General features: G+C 31.3%; 1 protein-coding gene across 1 annotated transcript; it reads left to right on the top strand.

Annotated features, from left to right (window-relative positions):
- The first annotated feature begins 4,761 nt into the window (after window positions 1-4,761).
- Window positions 4,762-6,519, top strand: LOC146729468 (uncharacterized). The gene is made up of 2 exons (XM_085495540.1): window positions 4,762-4,933; window positions 5,030-6,519. The coding sequence occupies exons 1-2, from the start codon at window positions 4,822-4,824 to the stop codon at window positions 6,181-6,183; spliced, it is 1,266 nt and encodes a 421-aa protein (XP_085351666.1). The 5' UTR covers window positions 4,762-4,821; the 3' UTR covers window positions 6,184-6,519.
- Window positions 6,520-26,002: the final 19,483 nt, after the last annotated feature.

Raw genomic sequence — 26,002 nt, forward strand, 5'->3', positions numbered from 1 at the left:
GTCTGTTCATAATATATAAACATCTCACAGCAAGTGCTAGTCATTTTTCTTATTATACAAGAAGATTAGATTAACTATGATCTTCATGTGAAAAGGTTGGGACTATTTCTCAAATCCATTCTAGCAAATGATATGTACTGCATACACTAAACCATTACCTTCAGTCATAAGAATAACTATGTAACATATACTAACAGTAACAGTAAGAAACGGAGCCTTGGTTCAAAAAACGTCTTTAACAGAGCAATACTGCAGAATTAGTTAATTTCATGTGTTTTTGCAGCTCCCATCGCGGGTTGTATTTTGAGGGGACAGTGTAAGAGAATAAGCCATCGACTAGTAAAAATCGAACCTGATTCGTAAGCTGTGATGTATATGCACATCACAGTAAATTATATATGATATTCAAATTAGTAAACGTTTTATGAATAAACATAATTAGCATATGAATATGAACGGTAGGGCTTACTAATTTAAATATCAATAGAAATATGAAAGTTCACTAATCTGCATATGCATATAGATGAAAGCATAGTTCATATTCAAAAAATATTTAGTGGACAGATGGGAAGACGGACGACTACCCGACCGATCGAATAATGTGTAGAGTCAGTGAATTGACCAATAGGAGCTGTACATTGAGGGCACTACAGAAGATACCGACCAATCAGACATATCACTAGCACAGTTGCGTAAGTTAACAATTGCAAATTAGTAGTTTGCACGAAGAGGCAATGTTGGCTATTTTTTAAAAAAAACATTCATTAGATTTTTATGCGCTCTCATAAACTTCATACCTTAATAAATCAAGGTTAATATAGATATATTCATGCACTTATTAATTACCCAATTTGCATATGTGAGTCTGGTACATTGAAAGTTGGGGCTTACTCTATTATTAGTTAATTTAAACTATATCATTTGTACATATATCCACACTCTTATAAAATAGATGTTAATTGCAATATACTCATATTAATTGTTTATTATTTACATAAATTAGCTTGTTTTTCAGCTATTCCACTGATCTTATAACAAAAAAATCCTTAAGATTTCAATAAAACTTGGTACATAAGTGTTCTGTGGTAATCCACATATTTTGTTAGTCTAGAGATAAAACTGTGCACTGTACATTAGTAACCCACTTTACATAAATTAACATACATGTTTAGCATAATAATTATTTAATTTCTATACACCCGGAAATGTTCCGATATAACGATAGTCATTCATCGGATTTAAATTAAAGTTTGCATTAATGTTTTTGGATAAACCACAGACTGCAAACCACATATGTACAATCAAATTTATTGTTTCGCTTGATTAGTAGTTCTAATTATAGTTTTTGTTCCTATTATAGACTTCAATAACTGTGGATCAGATTGTTAATCAATGATAAAATCCATATTACTCGCATTCTTCTTGTTTGAAAGGTTAATTTCAAATTTGTAATTTTAAATATTTCAGATTTCTGCTTTATATGCTTTTACACCCCCAGAACCCATGAGTTTTTCTTACTTTAATTTGTTCATATTTTTTATGTTACTTATACACTAAACTAAAATCAGTTTAGATCTTCGTGCAATGTATATGCAAACGACATATATACACTGGTGGCACTGCGTATGTATTGCAGCTATGTACAGTGTAAACTTCAAGAAATATTTGTGACGTGGTTTCATCTATGTAGTGCAGTTAATTTTGTTGCAAATCTTTGGATGGTGTATCCATGCTGCATTTTCACACGCTTCGTTCGTAAAAATACGGCCATGGGATAGACCACATCACAACACAACTACAGTGTGTGGCCATAGGGTTCTGTAATATTATATCATCGTGTCCCATTATTGGTTGATTGCAGTGTCTTCTTTTTTAAATTCACATCGCATATATTCTTATATCATGCGTTAGCTGTAATCTGGGCTTATGGGTTTGTTCTCAATTATCAATCACACAGTCTGTTTGCCGTTTAATAGTTGATAGTTCTTTAAAAATAGTGGAACATAGATCTGTAAATGTTTCAGGTGTCAATTAGTCAACTTACACAATATCAACAATCACAAAACTGGTTGCAGACTGTATATCTAGTTAGATCCATAATGAATACACATTCTAATTTGTCTCCTTAAGGCGATAGTAAATGCAGTATCTTTGAATAAAAGTCAAACCTAGTGACTTTTCCGTAGTAGTATTGCTAAAGGGTAAATTAATAGCGCAATATTAACTAAAACTCCCACCCAGTGATTGACAGCGTAACAAGCCAATCAGCGATCGCGCTGCAGTAATTTCCTGTATTAATGACACACAACACGATGTTCCTTGACATAATTCACCACTGGAATTGAAAAATTGGATTGAAAGTTCCAGTGTGTGTTGTTGGGTGGAGTTATTTCAAGTCTTGAAGTCGTAAAGCAGGTGTGGTTCCGGCTTCTGTGTGATCATTTCAACAGTGGAAATAAGAGAAGGATTTGTTGACGGCAAATTATGTTGACCTTGCCTGGTACTTCAAATTAAATTAAATTAAATTAAATTAAATTAAATTAAATTAAATTAAATTAAATTAAATTAAATTAAATTAAATTAAATTAAATTAAATTAAATTAAATTAAATTAAATTAAATTAAATTAAATTAAATTAAATTAAATTAAATTAAATTAAATTAAATTAAATTAAATCAGCCAGTGTATAAGTAGCTAACAACACGGACATCGAATTACGGCCCTACAATGCCCCTCGGTCCCATTATCTGTTCGTGTGAACGATCTGTTCTTGCCAACCACTCCCGACGCTGCATTACATATAATCGAAATCAAGTTGAAAATTGTCTGCTTGGATAAAACATGCTCACACGATGCTTTGGGACACAGCCATCACAAGTTAAGCATTGGGATTTGTAGGGTTCAATGTTGCCAAATATGACGGTTACTGCATTGAATTTTTCATTAACATTGTCTGCTCTTGGAATACATAGAATAGGTTTACTACTACGTACAGGCAAGTAGGCAAGCAGGAAATACAATAGCCTGATTAATTTATTACACAGCCTTCTAGTCGATGTTTACTGAAACCGTCGCCATTGCAGTTTGACTTACAACGCCTAATTGCCATTCGAGAGTGCCGATCAATTGAGTATATATCACAATATGTTCAACTATTCGTCACACTCATTGTTTCTGTTCACACTCTCAGAATGTTGCCTAATTGCTGTGCATATACTATTACAAACACAGATAAATATATCTAACTAGTAGTGCGGAAATGAATTAACACGAATGACTCTACATGTCTCAGCGATGTTCGTTTATAGTATGGGAATAATATGAGGCAAACGAACATTCACATAACAACCCCAATACAATATTCGAAGTCGAGCACACAACTTAACGAGGGTCATTGTAGATGAACGCTCGATCATTTGTGAAAATAATCTTTTTCTAAGATCCTAAAAAGTTAGTATGTATATTCCTGTGCGTTTTTGTTTTTGAAATTCTTGAATGGTAAACTTTATTTTGATTGTTAATTGATCATAATAACCGCATTTCCTCAATTATAGGCAAAGTGTGTGTATTCACTAGTCACACGGGGTTCATGTGCTGACGGCATGCTGTCATCCTGCAAATAAAGTTACCGTGATTTACTTAAATTGTGGACTTTATGCTTAATAGTTCATTCGATATTGTCTTGCAAATAATTACAAACGAAAAAACAAAACAAAAAATAAACAAAATTGCAACACTTTCTTCTAACTGCCATCGACCTTAGTGAGACAGGTTAGCTTTGCCCTGCTCGTGATATGCGTGATATGATAAGTAGGTATTTTAAAATAAATATATTATCATAGGAATAGCAAAAATTATACTACTCCCAACTTGAGAATGGAATGAATTTGCATTGGAGACTAGTCAATACCAAGGACACAATAACAAGGAAAATCTGTCAGATGTTGTTTACAGAATGGTAAAGATGGTGCAATGAAAATAATATATTATAACTACATGTAACCTCGAAAAGAGGAAATTCTCCTGGACACAGAAATTATCTCACTATGATAAAAATAGTGTTTACTCATCAACGCGAATAATTTAACTCTAATCCAGGACGTGCCATGTACATTGACATTGACTAAACCACAAGTGGTTATGGGTACTTATGTTCTCCCGGTAGCAGTGTAGTTGCTGAAACTCTTCGTACTTGCAACTGGATCATCAGAGTGCGCCACTTAGATATTTCAGGATCAATCAATAATTCTGATTTCATTCTTTTATTAGTTCTCAGTCCAATCCGAGATCGTCTAAATAACTAGCACCCTCTAGTGTTCAATCATAAAAGGAAACATTATATACTAGAAATTATTGTATTTGTTACGATGTACATTTCCCTTATGCAGTATCCCTTGTGCCGATATACTTAATGACTTCCGCTCAATTGCAGAACTGAAGTGAAGACATCTAAGAATTTTATTATAATACGTTTATTGACGATATACATACCCCTCCCGCTTTACCTCACCAGATAAATGTTAAAGAATTTGATTACAAAATGCAAATGTATGAATTGATTATTTTTTAAAATTTTTCACAAATCATAGTATATGGAATGTATATTTGTCATTTCTACTATATATTATTGAGATTTGGATGGGTGAGCCTTAACCAATTTGGATTTAAATACGTACACGTGTTACGTGATTTACTCTACTTGTAAAATATTATTGGTTGCACATATGTTAACCCTTGGACAATATATTTTCTCATTGATGTGCTGACAATTCACTGAATACACAGCTAGAAACACCTATAAATCAAAGATAAGTCAGCATTATGGCTTCAAAATTGAAGATATTTGTATTTTGCGTGATATCAGTCTCTGCCATCTCTTTATTATATTCACGGTTGAATGACGTAGTGTCAGAGTTCGCTAAGGACCATGGAGGTAAGTTTGACTAAAATAAGCTTATCTAACACTAAACACTTTCCTGAGCTTACCGTCTTGCAATAAGTCAACTATATCATTGTTCTTATATCACAGCAGCACCAGTTCACATCCAAAAGGAAATACTGGATGGCAAAATCATGGAAATTAAATCGTATGTAAACGATATGGTGAACTCGTTAAAGAGTCGAAACAATATGAATGATACAACCAAAGTTAAAAACAGCACTGAAGTATCAACAAAGCACAGAGTGACTGCAGTAAATCGCAGTAAAGTGGTAGATGGAAATACTAAAAGAAAAGTCATCACTGATTCATTGTCCAATCATACAACGAAGGTAACACATCCAGATGAAGGAGTGATCAAAAGAAGAACATCGGTTGTTATGCCAAAGTACATTCATCCAATGTTCGATGGACTACAGACAAAGGACAAAGACAATATCTTGAACGTCTGTGATAAGATATTAAAAATAAACAAATTTGTAACAGTTCAGTTTCTAACTGCAGGATACCTAGAGATGACTAAGAGTTGGATTTGCAACATACAATGCTTTGATCTTCTTTCACGAGTATTATTTATAACCACTGATAAATATGTTTATACTGAACTCCATAAATTCAACCCAAAGATAAACGTTGCCTTGCTTCATTATGACACATCTCCGTCTTTTAGCTGGGGGCAAGTAGGATATTGGAAGTACATGGTTTACCGTACTGGTGTCATCCTGTTTCTTTTGCAGAATGATATACCAGTTTTCATCACTGAATCCGACTCCGCGTGGATGAAAGACCCATTTCCGGTCATTGAAAAAGCCACGAATTTTGATATTATAGGAATGAAAATGAGAACTGCCGTGTGTGGTGGTTTCACTTTTCTCAATTGTACAAATACTACAAAACGAATATGGCAGAATACATTCAATGGTATGGAAGATCGAGTAATTGGTCATGACAATGACACCGAACCCTTGCCTAACAACCAAAATGATCAGCAGAAGTTAAACACTGCCATTCGAAAAGAAACTATGGTACGGATTAAAATCTTAGAAGACACACTATTCACAGGTTGGGTTGGAGGTGGTACTAATATGTATGATGTATATGTCATGCAAAATAATTATGTAGTAGGAAATATCAGAAAAATTTTACGAGCTAAAAGATCTGGGCTCTGGTTCATTTCAGAAGATGGGATGGAATGTATAAAGGATAAATGTGTGGAACTGATGAAACATACGATTCACCAATAAGTGTCAAATGTGTTTACATTGCGGAATTTTTTAGCTGTTTTTTTGTGTTTATAGCAATAGTGCGGATGTGCCATCACCACTATGAGGCACCATTATGCGCCATTATTATTGGGGACATTATTTCACCGTTATTGGTGGATTGTTAATCATGCTAACTAACACGTGAACATCGGTGACTACTGACGACAATGTAATGTGTATTGGCGTACCCATTCATTTATTGTTATTCATGAAATGTACATGGGGTCTGTGATTATTGGCTAAACCCATTTTGGGTTGTCAGGAATGTCGTCATATACGCTTCATCAATAAACAAACCTACCAATACATTTGAAATATAGTGTCTGTATTTAATTGTGTAAAGTATGACTTACTACACATGTCAAGTATGTTGTCAAGGCAACAATATACAGACCTATATTTATTTTATTCATTTGTACTTCAACATGGCAATTGTATTGCAGGGCAGATTTTGGATTAATCTTAGGAATTGATTTGGAGGAATTGATTGTGTTTTCACTATCTTACCCCATCGATTTTTTGTTTCAAACCTTTCCATTGCAGATTTGTTTCGTCAAAATCCACCCGCCCCAGTGTTCACAATGGTCTGCTCCTACATTCAATAACCAATCGACATTTTAGTATATGCTAGGTTATGTTAAGTCTGGTGCCCAGAAAGATTTGGGACAGTTAAGCATTATTTTATTGATATATTTCTGGAATCTAACTCCGCAAAACGTTATTCATTATTCATTAAATATAAATCAATATACAATGCAAAATAATACACAGGTCTCATGAAAGGACTAATTATTCCAAAATTTATTCAGCACACACACTTCCTTCGTATTATAATAATACACGCGGATGTCACACAGCTCGACAACAAAATTAAATCCAAGCTACCGGGGCAACGCAGTGCGTTGTTTTTTTACTGTCGGTTGGATAGATTTCCATCAAACGCATATCTAGTATTATTTTTATTAACTGTGCCAGTTGGTATAAAATGATGGTGCATTGATTATTTATTACTTTATACATTATTTTTACAGCTTGTAAAAAAGAAAAGGCGATGCTGATGATAAATTAACTAAAGGGGGAAAATAAGTTATGTGATAACATTAATGCCGAATAGTGCTATGAATATTTCTTAATTTCAATACAGATGAAAGCCCTCCACAAAAACTGTTGAACTATGTCCTTAATAGTAGTATTTTCCTAGTGCCTGGAATATGGAAATTATCACGCCAATCTTAAAAAGGAGGAGCGAGCTGAATCAGAAAATTATCGAGGAATCACCATTCTAACTAGTCTGAATAAACTCTACATCTTTGTACTGTATCAATAAAATAACATTATAATGAAAGAACAGATTGGCTTAAAACCATCGTTTGGATCAGCTGAACATATCTTTGTACTTAAACAGTTACTGAGTAAGTATTTAAAAGGTAAAAAGCGAATCTTTGCATGTTTCATTGACTTTAAAAAAACACTTTCGATTCAATATGGCATCAAGGCTTACTTTACAAACTTCTCTGGTAAATTCTACACTATCACAAAGTTAATCTATCAAAATTCTCATTTGGGGAGGTAACAGAGAGGTAACCCGAGTCCACGTTTATGCAATCTGTATATTAACGAAATCAAATACCACATTGAATCATCATAAAACAACCCACCAACTCTTTTAACGAGCAAACATATACACTGTTACACTGTAAATCTTGGGAGCACTTTTATGTTTTTCATTAAAACACACCGAATTAAAAGAACGCTGTTGCAATTAAAAAGAGTTACTAAAACACTTTTTTTTACAAATTTTATCATCTTGAAGCACTTCCTAAAACAAACACACATACAATGTTGCAAGGTAGTATTCACATACATGACACTTTTGTATGCAGTCTACGCTATGCATCTATAATGCTACAATGCGTATTATCGACAGTATGCAGCATATTTATTAGAAAAAAATGCACACACACGTAACTATTTTCAACAGACATTTTCAACTGTGCATGTAGCGATAAATTCATTTTCAACAATAAACACCTTTATATATTCGTTGATTCCCTGTAATCTAATCATTGAAACTTCAATGTTCAGCTCCATTTAAGGTAGAGATGCAGTTTACTTGACAGGTATTTTAATTAGTTAATTAGGAAACCAAGATGACCTCCCTTGTCCACAAAACTATATATTTTCGGAAAGCTTATTGTATGAATTTTAAAATTTGTTTAGTATTGTTTTATGGACATTGTAGTTTGAAATATGCACAAAAATGTGCTGTTTTGGTCAAAAGTGATTTAAAAAAAATTAGCTTCTAAACGATGCTTCTGTTTCCTGTCAAAATTGGTCACTACTTCAAGTTTATGCATAAATTAACACCCAGGCTAGTTGTCCGTACAATTGTTGTAACACTGTTTAACTAAAAACAATGCCCCATTGGCGTTTTTAAGATAAACACGTTATCAATCATTTGTGAAAATTTCAAAACAAAAGGGCAAAGCGTCTAGGAGCTATTTTTTTCAATTCTGGGATGTGCACTAAAAAAAAGCTGAGATAATTGCTAATTTGCATAACAATTCACTCAGTAAGAAGTTTGCTAATGCTCATAATTAAAATGGCTGTAACAGTTCAAAATTTATTAAATGTATTATCGTTTTGTTAAAAGTTAAATATAATGCATAATATGGAGATCCCGTCATTTCTTTTCTTTTCACCATGTGTTTTTGTATTATTTATGTACAGCCTTGCTAAATCTCAAAGGAGATAATGTTTGCACCTGTTATCTATATTTTAAAATAATTTTTTGAGTATGTTCCACTATTCGCAATTCTACAAAATGTTAACAGTTTTTAGCCAAGACTGTTTGGATAATAAAAAGCAAAACAAATAAAATAAAATTGGCATATAATTCAAACAAGTTCCCGTAAGTCTCTGATAATCATAACCATTTAACTGCTATCTAGACATTTCATTATTTATATGCCCTATATATAAAATATGTTTTCGAAATTCAGTCCCTCGGCCCTTGGCTATTATCGCCGATTTTTCGTCGCCGGAGTGATTTACATCGTAAATTTTGGTTCCCCGAACGTCTCTAATAAATCACCTATCTAACCGCTGGACTGAATTAATGATATTATCAAAAAATCATAGAAGATTTGGTGAAAATTGTGATATTGTGGAACGCATGGCAAATATAAATACAAAATAAATGGCAGTGAATACAATATTTATAAAAAAAATCTTGCAGCCAACCTCTAGTATTTTTGAAAAAGTGAAAGATGAATGAAATAGAATGGATGCAGTGCATATATTTTTTAGAGAGCATGTTTAATTAATGTTTTTTTATTTGTTTCACTAGATTTTTGTTTCCCATGAGATTGATATGCCAGTTCGAGACAACAATACCACATGAGAGACATTGGAAACTCATTCATGTCAATGTTCACAATCATTGTATCTCCTGCTCAACGAAAGTTTGAATATAAGTAAGCACACTTATTCAGCTGCACATAAGTCGAGAACACTTCTTCGTCTGATCGACATTATTTTTACAGCAACTATATATGTCTGTTTTTTAAATGTTACACTCAAACTTACCTATTAATTTTTATATTTAAGAATAAATAAATACATTTTGTGATTTGTTTATTGTATGTTATGATTACTGTATGATAATGCAAAGTGCTTTATCATAAAACGCATCATTTGATATTTTTGCTCATTAATACTTTTCGAAATGATAATATCATTTCTCTTATACCATGGAAATGCATTTTAAATGTGTCCTTGTTACAGTGACTAGTTAATATTCAGCTTGTGTTTTGGGCTGATAAATACGTTTTCAATACCTTTCTGGTGGAAACACTTTCAAAATGTGTGTTTAGTGAAATCATAAACACAAAATGTGTGTTTAGTGAAATCATAAACACAAAATGTGTGTTTAGTAAAAGGGCATTCAAAAGTGGTGTGATAGTAAGTCCTTTTTAATACATGTACCCCGTGGAAACACTTTTCAATACGTGTATCTATTGGAAACACTTTCAATAATGTGCTATGTGCAACGACTTTGCTGATATGTTTCAATAAATACAAAACACTGACTGCACGTGTTTTCACCATATACACTGTTCGTTATTATGCGCATTATAAACACTTTAAGGGATGGGATGGAACATACTGCACAGAAGGTATATGATTACATAAGAAGAAGCTGATTCTTGTTGTACATAAATTCACCAAGACAATCCTGATTTTGTTTTACAACAAGGTTTTACTTATATAAATAAATCACGTGTTTTTAGTGGGCGTGACATTGTGTCAAACCACGTTATCACCTTCAGGTTCATTCAAAGTGACTTTGTAACTTACATGACTATCATATGATGATAAACAGATTAAACAGATTTAATTTTTAAAGATTTGGTTGGTGCCTTGCGTGTCAATCAGTATGTGATATATAAAAAGATTAATGTTTATAGTAAATACGTATGCAATGTGAAATACAGTTAACCACATAAAACATGCACAAATATTCACTATATGTGTTCTGTACAGATGTACAGGCACCCGAGTTCGTGTTCTGTCCATAAAACATCACAGCATCACTGGAACAAACATCTCAGTCTACTGAAAAACACGTGGCTAAAGATTGAAGATAATGCAATGATGAAGTGTTTAATCAACCCAACCAACTGACCACCGATTCACTATAGAAATACACAATATAGTGTATACAGCAGTATAATACCATGCCAACATAGCATCGTGTAGATTTAGTGTAAATGTCGAAGCGGTTAATATAGAAACAAGCTGTTATGTTAGCATTGGTTATTATTGTTCCAATAGTATTGTTCGACAGAGAAGATATATTGTACTAACGCATATGCCATTATGGTCTCATGTCACTGATCAACCAATCACCAATTTAGATGCCTTGCCATAACCAATGAAATTGTTTTAATATTTTTTTTTCTCAGGTGCGCCCTGTTTGTGGACGTGCATCACCGGGGTCAAATGTGAGACTAACGTGTGGTCTTTTGTTTATTACTTAGTGGTTGTGTAGCGGTGGATTTATTCTGTTTATATATGGATGTTCTAATTTTAGTGTTCGTCCAGTGATTTCTCTAGGTACAATCCAAATACAATCCAATCCAATCCAAATACCTGAGATTTGCAAGAGTTCGAGCAGGCCAACACGTGCGTTTTACACGTGGTTGATTACTGGCATGCTGATATCTAATTTAAGAGCCATGTTTTCAACTAAGTTTATCATTTTCATATAGAAATCTGCTAATATATTGACATTGCCATATATGGAGTTTCAATTATGAATTATGAGCCCTGAATTATTGGGTAGATATGAGGACGATGGTATTGTATTGTATTATATTCAAATTGACATTGTAATATTTATTTCGGAGTTCTATGAATAATGGAACATACATATAAACGATTTTAACTTTTTGAATGCTTAGCATGATTTATAAAGCTATATATAAATAGTGAAACAGAAATAAAAGCGATGTCATGTTATGCTTTAATTTTTTTTTAAAAAACGACAAAAGGTTTAAATGATGGACTGTACAATTATTTTTATTATAAGCATCCGCAATATTCTTTCTGAGTAAATGGTCATGCAAAATAGTCTTTGTTTCCACTCAGTTGGTCGGGTGCGTTAATGTTTATTTCAAGTGAATCCTTCACACTGTGTTCATTAGTTGTTTATGCAGAAATGGGGTTTTAAACTTCGGATGTCATTATCCGAGAATGCAAATTTATAAAAAAAAAGCCCGGACGCTCTGTTGTTGTCAAAGACGTCGTCATTTTGCTCTGTTTTTGTTTGCGATTTGACATTATTTACGTTAGTTAGATACCAAGAGAGTTATGCGAACAATTTTAGTTTAGTTATATTAACTAAGTTATGGCGAACTGGCGGCATATACGAGGGTAGACGTTGAGACTCTCTCTGCGTAAAAAAATACACAAAAAATGATATAATATTGTTAATATATTAATAGATTTACCCGGTGCATGGTTTATAACATCAACAACAGTTCTAACTACTAGTGGCGAATAGTAACCATGGTAATTCATGCTATGCGAAGGACCAACAATTTTCGAAATGGGTCAGAAAACCAAAGACATGCATTTCTCAATACCTTTTCTGTACTGTAGATAATGTAAGATATTTTAGAATTAACTCTTAGATTGGTTAAAATTCGGCATGTGCTGTAGAAATGCAAGTAGCACGTCCACAATCTCACTGGGTTTCAACACCATATCTTTAAGTCCTTTGAATTAAACAGTCTTGTGTACATTTCGCTCCCGGATAAAACTGAAATACTATAGGAAAACTATAGATTAACATTGCAATAAAGGTAAACAAGAAACCTATTACTGTAATCTATTAACAGAGAAGGTATTATACATACGTGATACGTCAAATATAATTATTAAAAAAACCATGCAAAAAATTACATTTCGTGCAATCAAAATTATTTATACCGTATTTGTAAACCTTTCCAAGCAGCTTCCTCGAACACAATTCATTATCAAAACGAACATCAAGTCGTGAACTCGTCAGCTCTCCCATGCAACCGTGGTTTTGGCAACTGATACCTCCATACTTGCACAATAATTTTAACTGGAACTACAGGTGGCGCTATAACGCCAACTAAAATAATATTGTACATGTATTTATGCGAAGTACTAGAAAGGCTATATAGTCTAAAGTAATAATTAAATAACAATGACTAAGTGAAAATAATAACGCAGTATTTTGGACATTAAACACGCCATAACATACATTATACAATACAGATATGGCAATTTTGCTGAATGTATCCACTGGGACAATCAAACCAAACGTTTATTTACTCATTAGCACAAACCAAGATAGCAGGGAAAATATTGATTCAAAAAAAAATAGCGACCACCTTATTCACGCGAATGTGGACAACTATTTACCATTACCATTTCCCGGTCAAATGTCACAATGTATATGAATGTGTTCTCACAACTACAAAGTAAAACTAGCCATTGCCTTCAAACTTTGCCATTTAAGTCGATGCTCAAGGTAATAGTTTACGTGTGTTTAAGACCCAAACTGCAAATATGAGTGTTGAGATGAATGTGAGGAAATCTAGTACAAGATGACATATCCTATAACCGTTGTCACAGCCCCTTATATAAAATCGTGGTTGTCATGTTATGGTTTTAAAACAGGGCTAGATGTAGTACCAATTGATCAATCCCGATTGTCTATCGATAAATTTATGTACGTGCCCAGAACCTTCAAACTCAACAAGGAAATTACCTTTAAACATTGGGAGAAAACATTTAAAAACTGTCATTAGTGTGGTAAAAGCCATTGCTCATTTACTATTATAAAAATAGCACAAAACATTTTAAGCCAAACACATTGGGCTACTAACAAACATATATCTGATCTTGTACTAGTCAGCAATTAAACAAATGGATCACCTCTGATCAATAAAGTTTCTCGGTGTTCTGTCATACGCCCATTTGTTATTGTTTGATTTTTAATTGTGACAATGATATTTCATAACAGGGTGTAAATTGTAATTCTTTAGCGTACGATTAGGAAACTTATTAAGTTAGTAAATATTAATTACATTTGGACTAATTTTACTCAATTCAACTACACATAAATGAGTTACAATTGTCTACTAAAATACTACGCTGAATAACTGATCAAATCGTGTCGCATGTAGTACAAAATACGTGAGGTATTGCTGATAAATGTGCTTTCCGATTACATTCCTGTTTATTTTTCAATGATCAAGTCATAAGGCATTGGAAGAATGATAATAAAATACCAGCATGTTATTATAAAATACTACCATAACATTACAATATACACAATACTAACGAAGGATTTCATTGGAAAAGTTATCAGTTACATCCGTTAATGTAATTTCGTTTTACATACCCGAAAATCAAAAATCACAATATTCAAATTGTTATACACGACACAATGAAGCTGATAACAAACAATACAATATTCACAAAGTTATAAATGACACAATGATGCTGATAACGAACAGTACAATATTCACATAGTTATACATGACACAATGATGTTGATAAAGAACTATACAATATTCACATAGTTATAAATGACACAATGATGCTGATAACGAACAATACAATATTCACATAGTTATACATGACACAATGATGTTGATAACGAACAATACAATATTCACATAGTTATACATGACACAATGATGTTGATAACGAACAATACAATATTCACATAGTTATACATGACACAATGAGGCTGATAACAAACAATACAATAATCACATAGTTATAAATGACACAATGATGCTGATAACAAACAATACAATATTCACATTGTTACACATGACACAATGATGCTGATAACAAACAATACAATTTCACATAGTTATACATGACACAATGATGCTGTTAACGAACAATACAATATTCACATAGTTATACATGACACAATGATGCTGATAACGAACAATACAATATTCACATATTTATAAATGACACAATGATGCTGATAACAAACAATACAATATTCACATAGTTATACATGACACAATGATGCTGATAACGAACAATACAATATTCACATAGTTATACATGACACAATGATGCTGATAACGAACAATACAATATTCACATTGTTATACACGACACAATGAAGCTGATAACAAACAATACAATATTCACATTGTTATACATGACACAATGATGCTGATAACGAACAATACAATATTCACATAGTTATAAATGACACAATGATGCTGATAACAAACAATACAATATTCACATAGTTATACATGACACAATGATGCTGATAACGAACAATACAATATTCACATATTTATAAATGACACAATGATGCTGATAACAAACAATACAATATTCACATAGTTATACATGACACAATGATGCTGATAACGAACAATACAATATTCACATAGTTATACATGACACAATGATGCTGATAACAAACAATACAATATTCACATAGTTACACATGACACAATGATGCTGATAACGAACAATACAATATTCACATATTTATAAATGACACAATGATGCTGATAACAAACAATACAATATTCACATAGTTATACATGACACAATGATGCTGATAACGAACAATATAATATTCACATAGTTATACATGACACAATGATGCAGATAACGAACAATATAATATTCACATAGTTATACATGACACAATGATGCTGTTAACGAACAATACAATATTCACATAGTTATACATGACACAATGATGCTGATAACGAACAATACAATATTCACATATTTATAAATGACACAATGATGCTGATAACAAACAATACAATATTCACATAGTTATACATGACACAATGATGCTGATAACGAACAATACAATATTCACATAGTTATACATGACACAATGATGCTGATAACGAACAATACAATATTCACATTGTTATACACGACACAATGAAGCTGATAACAAACAATACAATATTCACATTGTTATACATGACAGAATGATGCTGATAACGAACAATACAATATTCACATAGTTATAAATGACACAATGATGCTGATAACAAACAATACAATATTCACATACTTATACATGACACAATGATGCTGATAACGAACAATACAATATTCACATTGTTATACATGACACGATAATGTTGATAACGAACAATACAATATTCACATATTTATAAATGACACAATGATGCTGATAACAAACAATACAATATTCACATAGTTATACATGACACAATGATGCTGATAACGAACAATACAATATTCACATAGTTATACATGACACAATGATGCTGATAACGAACAATACAATATTCACATTGTTATACATGACACGATAATGTTGATAACGAACAATACAATATTCACATAGTTATACATGACACAATGATGCTGATAACGAACAATATAATATTCACATAGTTATACATGATACAATGATGCTGTTAACGAACAATACAATTTCACACTGTTATACGTGACACAATGATGCTGATAACAAACAATACAATATTCACATAGTTATACATGACACAATGATGCTGATAACGAACAATACAATATTCACATAGTTATACATGACACAATGATGCTGATAACAAACAATACAATATTCACATAGTTATACATGACACAATGATGCTGATAACGAACAATACAATATTCACATAGTTATACATGACACAATGATGCTGATAACGAACAATACAATATTCACATATTTATAAATGACACAATGATGCTGATAACAAACAATACAATATTCACATAGTTATACATGACACAATGATGCTGATAACGAACAATATAATATTCACATAGTTATACATGACACAATGATGCAGATAACGAACAATATAATATTCACATAGTTATACATGACACAATGATGCTGTTAACGAACAATACAATATTCACATAGTTATACATGACACATTGATGCTGATAACGAACAATACAATATTCACATATTTATAAATGACACAATGATGCTGATAACAAACAATACAATATTCACATAGTTATACATGACACAATGATGCTGATAACGAACAATACAATATTCACATAGTTATACATGACACAATGATGCTGATAACGAACAATACAATATTCACATTGTTATACACGACACAATGAAGCTGATAACAAACAATACAATATTCACATAGTTATACATGACACAATGATGCTGATAACAAACAATACAATATTCACATAGTTATACATGACACAATGATGCTGATAACGAACAATACAATATTCACATAGTTATACATGACACAATGATGCTGATAACAAACAATACAATATTCACATAGTTATACATGACACAATGATGCTGATAACGAACAATACAATATTCACATAGTTATACATGACACAATGATGCTGATAACGAACAATACAATATTCACATATTTATAAATGACACAATGATGCTGATAACAAACAATACAATATTCACATAGTTATACATGACACAATGATGCTGATAACGAACAATATAATATTCACATAGTTATACATGACACAATGATGCAGATAACGAACAATATAATATTCACATAGTTATACATGACACAATGATGCTGTTAACGAACAATACAATATTCACATAGTTATACATGACACAATGATGCTGATAACGAACAATACAATATTCACATATTTATAAATGACACAATGATGCTGATAACAAACAATACAATATTCACATAGTTATACATGACACAATGATGCTGATAACGAACAATACAATATTCACATAGTTATACATGACACAATGATGCTGATAACGAACAATACAATATTCACATTGTTATACACGACACAATGAAGCTGATAACAAACAATACAATATTCACATTGTTATACATGACACAATGATGCTGATAACGAACAATACAATATTCACATAGTTATAAATGACACAATGATGCTGATAACAAACAATACAATATTCACATACTTATACATGACACAATGATGCTGATAACGAACAATACAATATTCACATTGTTATACATGACACGATAATGTTGATAACGAACAATACAATATTCACATATTTATAAATGACACAATGATGCTGATAACAAACAATACAATATTCACATAGTTATACATGACACAATGATGCTGATAACGAACAATACAATATTCACATAGTTATACATGACACAATGATGCTGATAACGAACAATACAATATTCACATTGTTATACATGACACGATAATGTTGATAACGAACAATACAATATTCACATAGTTATACATGACACAATGATGCTGATAACGAACAATATAATATTCACATAGTTATACATGATACAATGATGCTGTTAACGAACAATACAATTTCACACTGTTATACGTGACACAATGATGCTGATAACAAACAATACAATATTCACATAGTTATACATGACACAATGATGCTGATAACAAACAATACAATATTCACATAGTTATACATGACACAATGATGCTGATAACGAACAATACAATATTCACATAGTTATACATGACACAATGATGCTGATAACGAACAATACAATATTCACATTGTTATACACGACACAATGAAGCTGATAACAAACAATACAATATTCACACTGTTATACACGACACAATGATGCTGATAACAAACAATACAATATTCACATAGTTATACATGACACAATGATGCTGATAACGAACAATACAATATTCACATAGTTATACATGACACAATGATGCTGATAACGAACAATACAATATTCACATAGTTATACATGACACAATGATTCTGATAACGAACAATACAATATTCACATAGTTATACATGACACAATGATGCTGATAACGAACAATACAATATTCACATAGTTATACATGACACAATGATGCTGATAACGAACAATACAATATTCACATTGTTATACATGACACAATGATGCTGATAACGAACAATACAATATTCACATAGTTATACATGACACAATGATGCTGATAACAAACAATACAATATTCACATAGTTATACATGACACAATGATGCTGATAACGAACAATACAATATTCACATAGTTATATATGACACAATGATGCTGATAACGAACAATACAATATTCACATTGTTATACACGACACAATGAAGCTGATAACAAACAATACAATATTCACATTGTTATACATGACACAATGATGCTGATAACGAACAATACAATATTCACATAGTTATACATGACACAATGATGCTGATAACAAACAATACAATATTCACATAGTTATACATGACACAATGATGCTGATAACGAACAATACAATATTCACATTGTTATACATGACACGATAATGTTGATAACGAACAATACAATATTCACATATTTATAAATGACACAATGATGCTGATAACAAACAATACAATATTCACATAGTTATACATGACACAATGATGCTGATAACGAACAATACAATATTCACATAGTTATACATGACACAATGATGCTGATAACGAACAATACAATATTCACATAGTTATACATGACACAATGAAGCTGATAACAAACAATACAATTTCACACTGTTATACGTGACACGATAATGTTGATAACGAACAATACAATATTCACATAGTTATACATGACACAATGATGCTGATAACTAACAATATAATATTCACATAGTTATACATGATACAATGATGCTGTTAACGAACAATACAATTTCACACTGTTATACGTGACACAATGATGCTGATAACAAACAATACAATATTCACATAGTTATACATGACACAATGATGCTGATAACAAACAATACAATATTCACATAGTTATACATGACACAATGATGCTGATAACGAACAATACAATATTCACATTGTTATACACGACACAATGAAGCTGATAACAAACAATACAATATTCACACTGTTATACACGACACAATGATGCTGATAACAAACAATACAATATTCACATAGTTATACATGACACAATGATGCTGATAACGAACAATACAATATTCACATAGTTATACATGACACAATGATGCTGATAACGAACAATACAATATTCACATAGTTATACATGACACAATGATGCTGATAACGAACAATACAATATTCACATAGTTATACATGACACAATGATGCTGATAACGAACAATACAATATTCACATAGTTATACATGACACAATGATGCTGATAACGAACAATACAATATTCACATTGTTATACATGACACAATGATGCTGATAACGAACAATACAATATTCACATAGTTATACATGACACAATGATGCTGATAACAAACAATACAATATTCACATAGTTACACATGACACAATGATGCTGATAACGAACAATACAATATTCACATATTTATAAATGACACAATGATGTTGATAACGAACAATATAATATTCACATAGTTATACATGACACAATGATGCAGATAACGAACAATATAATATTCACATAGTTATACATGACACAATGATGCTGTTAACGAACAATACAATATTCACATAGTTATACATGACACAATGATGCTGATAACGAACAATACAATATTCACATATTTATAAATTACACAATGATGCTGATAACAAACAATACAATATTCACATAGTTATACATGACACAATGATGCTGATAACGAACAATACAATATTCACATAGTTATATGTGGCACAATGATGCTGATAACGAACAATACAATATTCACATTGTTATACACGACACAATGAAGCTGATAACAAACAATACAATATTCACATTGTTATACATGACACAATGATGCTGATAACGAACAATACAATATTCACATAGTTATACATGACACAATGATGCTGATAACAAACAATACAATATTCACATAGTTATACATGACACAATGATGCTGATAACGAACAATACAATATTCACATTGTTATACATGACACGATAATGTTGATAACGAACAATACAATATTCACATATTTATAAATGACACAATGATGCTGATAACAAACAATACAATATTCACATAGTTATACATGACACAATGATGCTGATAACGAACAATACAATATTCACATAGTTATACATGACACAATGATGCTGATAACGAACAATACAATATTCACATTGTTATACATGACACAATGATGCTGATAACGAACAATACAATATTCACATTGTTATACATGACACGATAATGTTGATAACGAACAATACAATATTCACATAGTTATACATGACACAATGATGCTGATAACGAACAATATAATATTCACATAGTTATACATGATACAATGATGCTGTTAACGAACAATACAATTTCACACTGTTATACGTGACACAATGATGCTGATAACAAACAATACAATATTCACATAGTTATACATGACACAATGATGCTGATAACAAACAATACAATATTCACATAGTTATACATGACACAATGATGCTGATAACGAACAATACAATATTCACATAGTTATACATGACACAATGATGCTGATAACAAACAATACAATATTCACATAGTTATACATGACACAATGATGCTGATAACGAACAATACAATATTCACATAGTTATATATGACACAATGATGCTGATAACGAACAATACAACATTCACATAGTTATACATGACACAATGATGCTGATAACGAACAATACAATATTCACATTGTTATACACGACACAATGAAGCTGATAACAAACAATACAATATTCACACTGTTATACACGACACAATGATGCTGATAACAAACAATACAATATTCACATAGTTATACATGACACAATGATGCTGATAACGAACAATACAATATTCACATAGTTATACATGACACAATGATGCTGATAACGAACAATACAATATTCACATAGTTATACATGACACAATGATGCTGATAACGAACAATACAATATTCACATAGTTATACATGACACAATGATGCTGATAACGAACAATACAATATTCACCTAGTTATACATGACACAATGATGCTGATAACAAACAATACAATATTCACATTGTTATACACGACACAATGATGCTGATAACAAACAATACAATATTCACATAGTTATACATGACACAATGATGCTGATAACGAACAATACAATATTCACATAGTTATACATGACACAATGATGCTGATAACGAACAATACAATATTCACATTGTTATACATGACACGACAATGTTGATAACGAACAATACAATATTCACATAGTTATACATGACACAATGATGCTGATAACGAACAATACAATATTCACATAGTAAAACATGACACAATGATGCTGATAACGAACAGTACAATATTCACATAGTTATACATGACACAATGATGTTGATAAAGAACTATACAATATTCACATAGTTATACATGACACAATGATGCTGATAACGAACAATACAATATTCACATTGTTATACATGACACGATAATGTTGATAACGAACAATACAATATTCACATATTTATAAATGACACAATGATGCTGATAACAAACAATACAATATTCACATAGTTATACATGACACAATGATGCTGATAACGAACAATACAATATTCACATTGTTATACATGACACGATAATGTTGATAACGAACAATACAATATTCACATAGTTATACATGACACAATGATGCTGATAACGAACAATATAATATTCACATAGTTATACATGACACAATGATGCTGATAACGAACAATACAATATTCACATAGTTATACATGACACAATGATGCTGATAACGAACAATACAATATTCACATAGTTATACATGACACAATGATGCTGATAACAAACAATACAATATTCACATAGTTATACATGACACAATGATGCTGATAACGAACAATACAATATTCGCATTGTTATACACGATACAATGAAGCTGATAACAAACAATACAATATTCACATTGTTATACACGACACAATGATGCTGATAACAAACAATACAATATTCACATTGTTATACATGACACAATGATGCTGATAACGAACAATACAATATTCACATAGTTATACATGACACAATGATGCTGATAACGAACAATACAATATTCACATAGTTATACATGACACAATGATGCTGATAACGAACAATGCAATATTCGCATTGTTATACACGATACAATGAAGCTGATAACAAACAATACAATATTCACATTGTTATACACGACACAATGAAGCTGATAACGAACAATACAATATTCACATTGTTATACATGACACAATGATGCTGATAATAAACAATACAATATTCACATAGTTATACATGACACAATGATGCTGATAACAAACAATACAATATTCACATAGTTATACATGACACAATGAAGCTGATAACAAACAATACAATTTCACACTGTTATACGTGACACAATGATGCTGATAACAAACAATACAATATTCACATAGTTATACATGACACAATGATGTTGATAAAGAACTATACAATATTCACATAGTTATAAATGACACAATGATGCTGATAACGAACAATACAATATTCACATAGTTATAAATGACACAATGATGCTGATAACAATCAATACAATATTCACATAGTTATACATGACACAATGATGCTGATAACGAACAATACAATATTCACATAGTTATACATGACACAATGATGTTGATAAAGAACTATACAATATTCACATAGTTATAAATGACACAATGATGCTGATAACGAACAATACAATATTCACATAGTTATACATGATACAATGATGTTGATAACGAACAATACAATATTCACATAGTTATACATGACACAATGATGCTGATAACGAACAATACAATATTCACATAATCGTGCATGACACAATGATGCTGATAACGAACAATACAATATTCACAAAGTTATAAATGACACAATGATGCTGATAACGAACAATACAATATTCACATAGTTATACATGACACAATGATGCTGATAACGAACAATATAATATTCACATAGTTATACATGACACAATGATGCTGATAACGAACAATACCATATTCACATTGTTATACATGACACAATGATGCTGATAACGAACAATACAATATTCACATAGTTATAAATGACACAATGATGCTGTTAACGAACAATACAATATTCACATAGTTATACATGAAACAATGAAGCTGATAACAAACAATACAATATTCACATAGTTATACATGACACAATGATGCTGATAACAAACAATACAATATTCACATAGTTATACATGACACAATGATGCTGATAACGAACAATACAATATTCACATAGTTATACATGACATAATGATGCTGATAACGAACAATACAATATTCACATAGTTATACATGACACAATGAAGCTGATAACAAACAATACAATTTCACACTGTTATACGTGACACAATGATGCTGATAACAAACAATACAATATTCACATAGTTATACATGACACAATGATGTTGATAAAGAACTATGCAATATTCACATAGTTATAAATGACACAATGATGCTGATAACGAACAATACAATATTCACATAGTTATAAATGACACAATGATGCTGATAACAATCAATACAATATTCACATAGTTATACATGACACAATGATGCTGATAACGAACAATACAATATTCACATAGTTATACATGACACAATGATGTTGATAAAGAACTATACAATATTCACATAGTTATAACTGACACAATGATGCTGATAACGAACAATACAATATTCACATAGTTATACATGATACAATGATGTTGATAACGAACAATACAATATTCACATAGTTATACATGACACAATGATGCTGATAACGAACAATACAATATTCACATAATCGTGCATGACACAATGATGCTGATAACGAACAATACAATATTCACAAAGTTATAAATGACACAATGATGCTGATAACGAACAATACAATATTCACATAGTTATACATGACACAATGATGTTGATAAAGAACTATACAATATTCACATAGTTATAAATGACACAATGATGCTGATAACGAACAATACAATATTCACATAGTTATACATGACACAATGATGCTGATAACGAACAATACAATATTCATGACAACATGGGAACTTACCTTCATTGTAAAAATAACAACGACTTCTTGGATAGGTCAAGCTAAACATGAATAGTCTTTGTCAGCAAAAGGTATTTTCGTCAGCTGTAATTGTGTTTATTTGCATAATAATGCAATTTAAATAAATAAAAAACGGAGATTTATAGACATGGGCAAGTAAACTGTATTTTATTTGTAATTAGTACACAAATCTTATTTTTTTGTTAGCTGTCAAGAGATTATTAACAATATTTTTTCAGTCACCAAAATGTCTGGTTAAACAAATCAACTACAAATCTACAAACCATCCCCAGGCGCAAGCTTAAAAACTGAATACATTAATCTATAAACTATGTACACTAGTGAACAGGTACAGCAAATATTACAACATTCGCTGATACGAACGTATTTCAACTCATGACCAAAATATTACAGAAATATCAATGAAATTATCTGACTAAAATCTGATAAGTTTAGTGGCCGAACGACGTCTCCAAGGAAGCGAACGATGTGTGTGGAACACAGATTGGTTAAGGCTTACCGGGCCACATGTTTCTTAGAAATTCTCTTCTGATTTGACTCGACAGAAACACACAATGTTGGTTGTCGCCGTATTGTGTTCCAGTCGTCCACCTTGGTTTCCAACTTACACCATGTCGTTCGTAGCAATGTCATAAGACGAAGTCTATAACCATTACAATCTTCGCACCATTTCTTGTTGTCTCCTGCCACTATATTATCATAAATGTAAATAAACAATGTGTTTACAGTTGTATTATTAAATACTTAATAAAATAAAAATATATATTGATACATCTCATTGAATTTGGCATAAAATTCACAACCACTTGTACAATATAATTATCACTTCCTGACATAAGCATTATAAAATATTTTCCTAATTGAATGTTGTAATTCGTACGCAATTAATCAATTTTGATTCTTAAACACAAATATATTATAAAAATGTAATTACAAGTTATCTGTAAAGTTATTTACTGCAAATGCTCTTTTTATACGTGTCAAGAGGTTACTGCATTACTTTGCATTAACTGGTCGGAGAATTGCGATGAAACTAGAGCGAACCAAATAATGCAGATATTCCTACTTGTGTGGGTTCTTTGAACAGAGCCAGAAACTACAGTCATAGAGATGACTATCTGATATACAGATAGAGGATGGATGTCTAC

Source organism: Saccoglossus kowalevskii, chromosome 22, assembly GCF_978046115.1.
Source record: "Saccoglossus kowalevskii chromosome 22, keSacKowa6.1, whole genome shotgun sequence".
Taxonomy (NCBI): Eukaryota; Metazoa; Hemichordata; class Enteropneusta; family Harrimaniidae; genus Saccoglossus; species Saccoglossus kowalevskii.

Bases quoted from the DNA above. Each gene is read 5' to 3' on its own strand.
- LOC146729468 (XM_085495540.1), top strand. From the start codon at position 4,822: ATGGCTTCAAAATTGAAGATATTTGTATTTTGCGTGATATCAGTCTCT. The intron at 4,934-5,029 runs GTAAGTTTGACT...CTTATATCACAG, and splicing joins GTTCGCTAAGGACCATGGAG to CAGCACCAGTTCACATCCAA.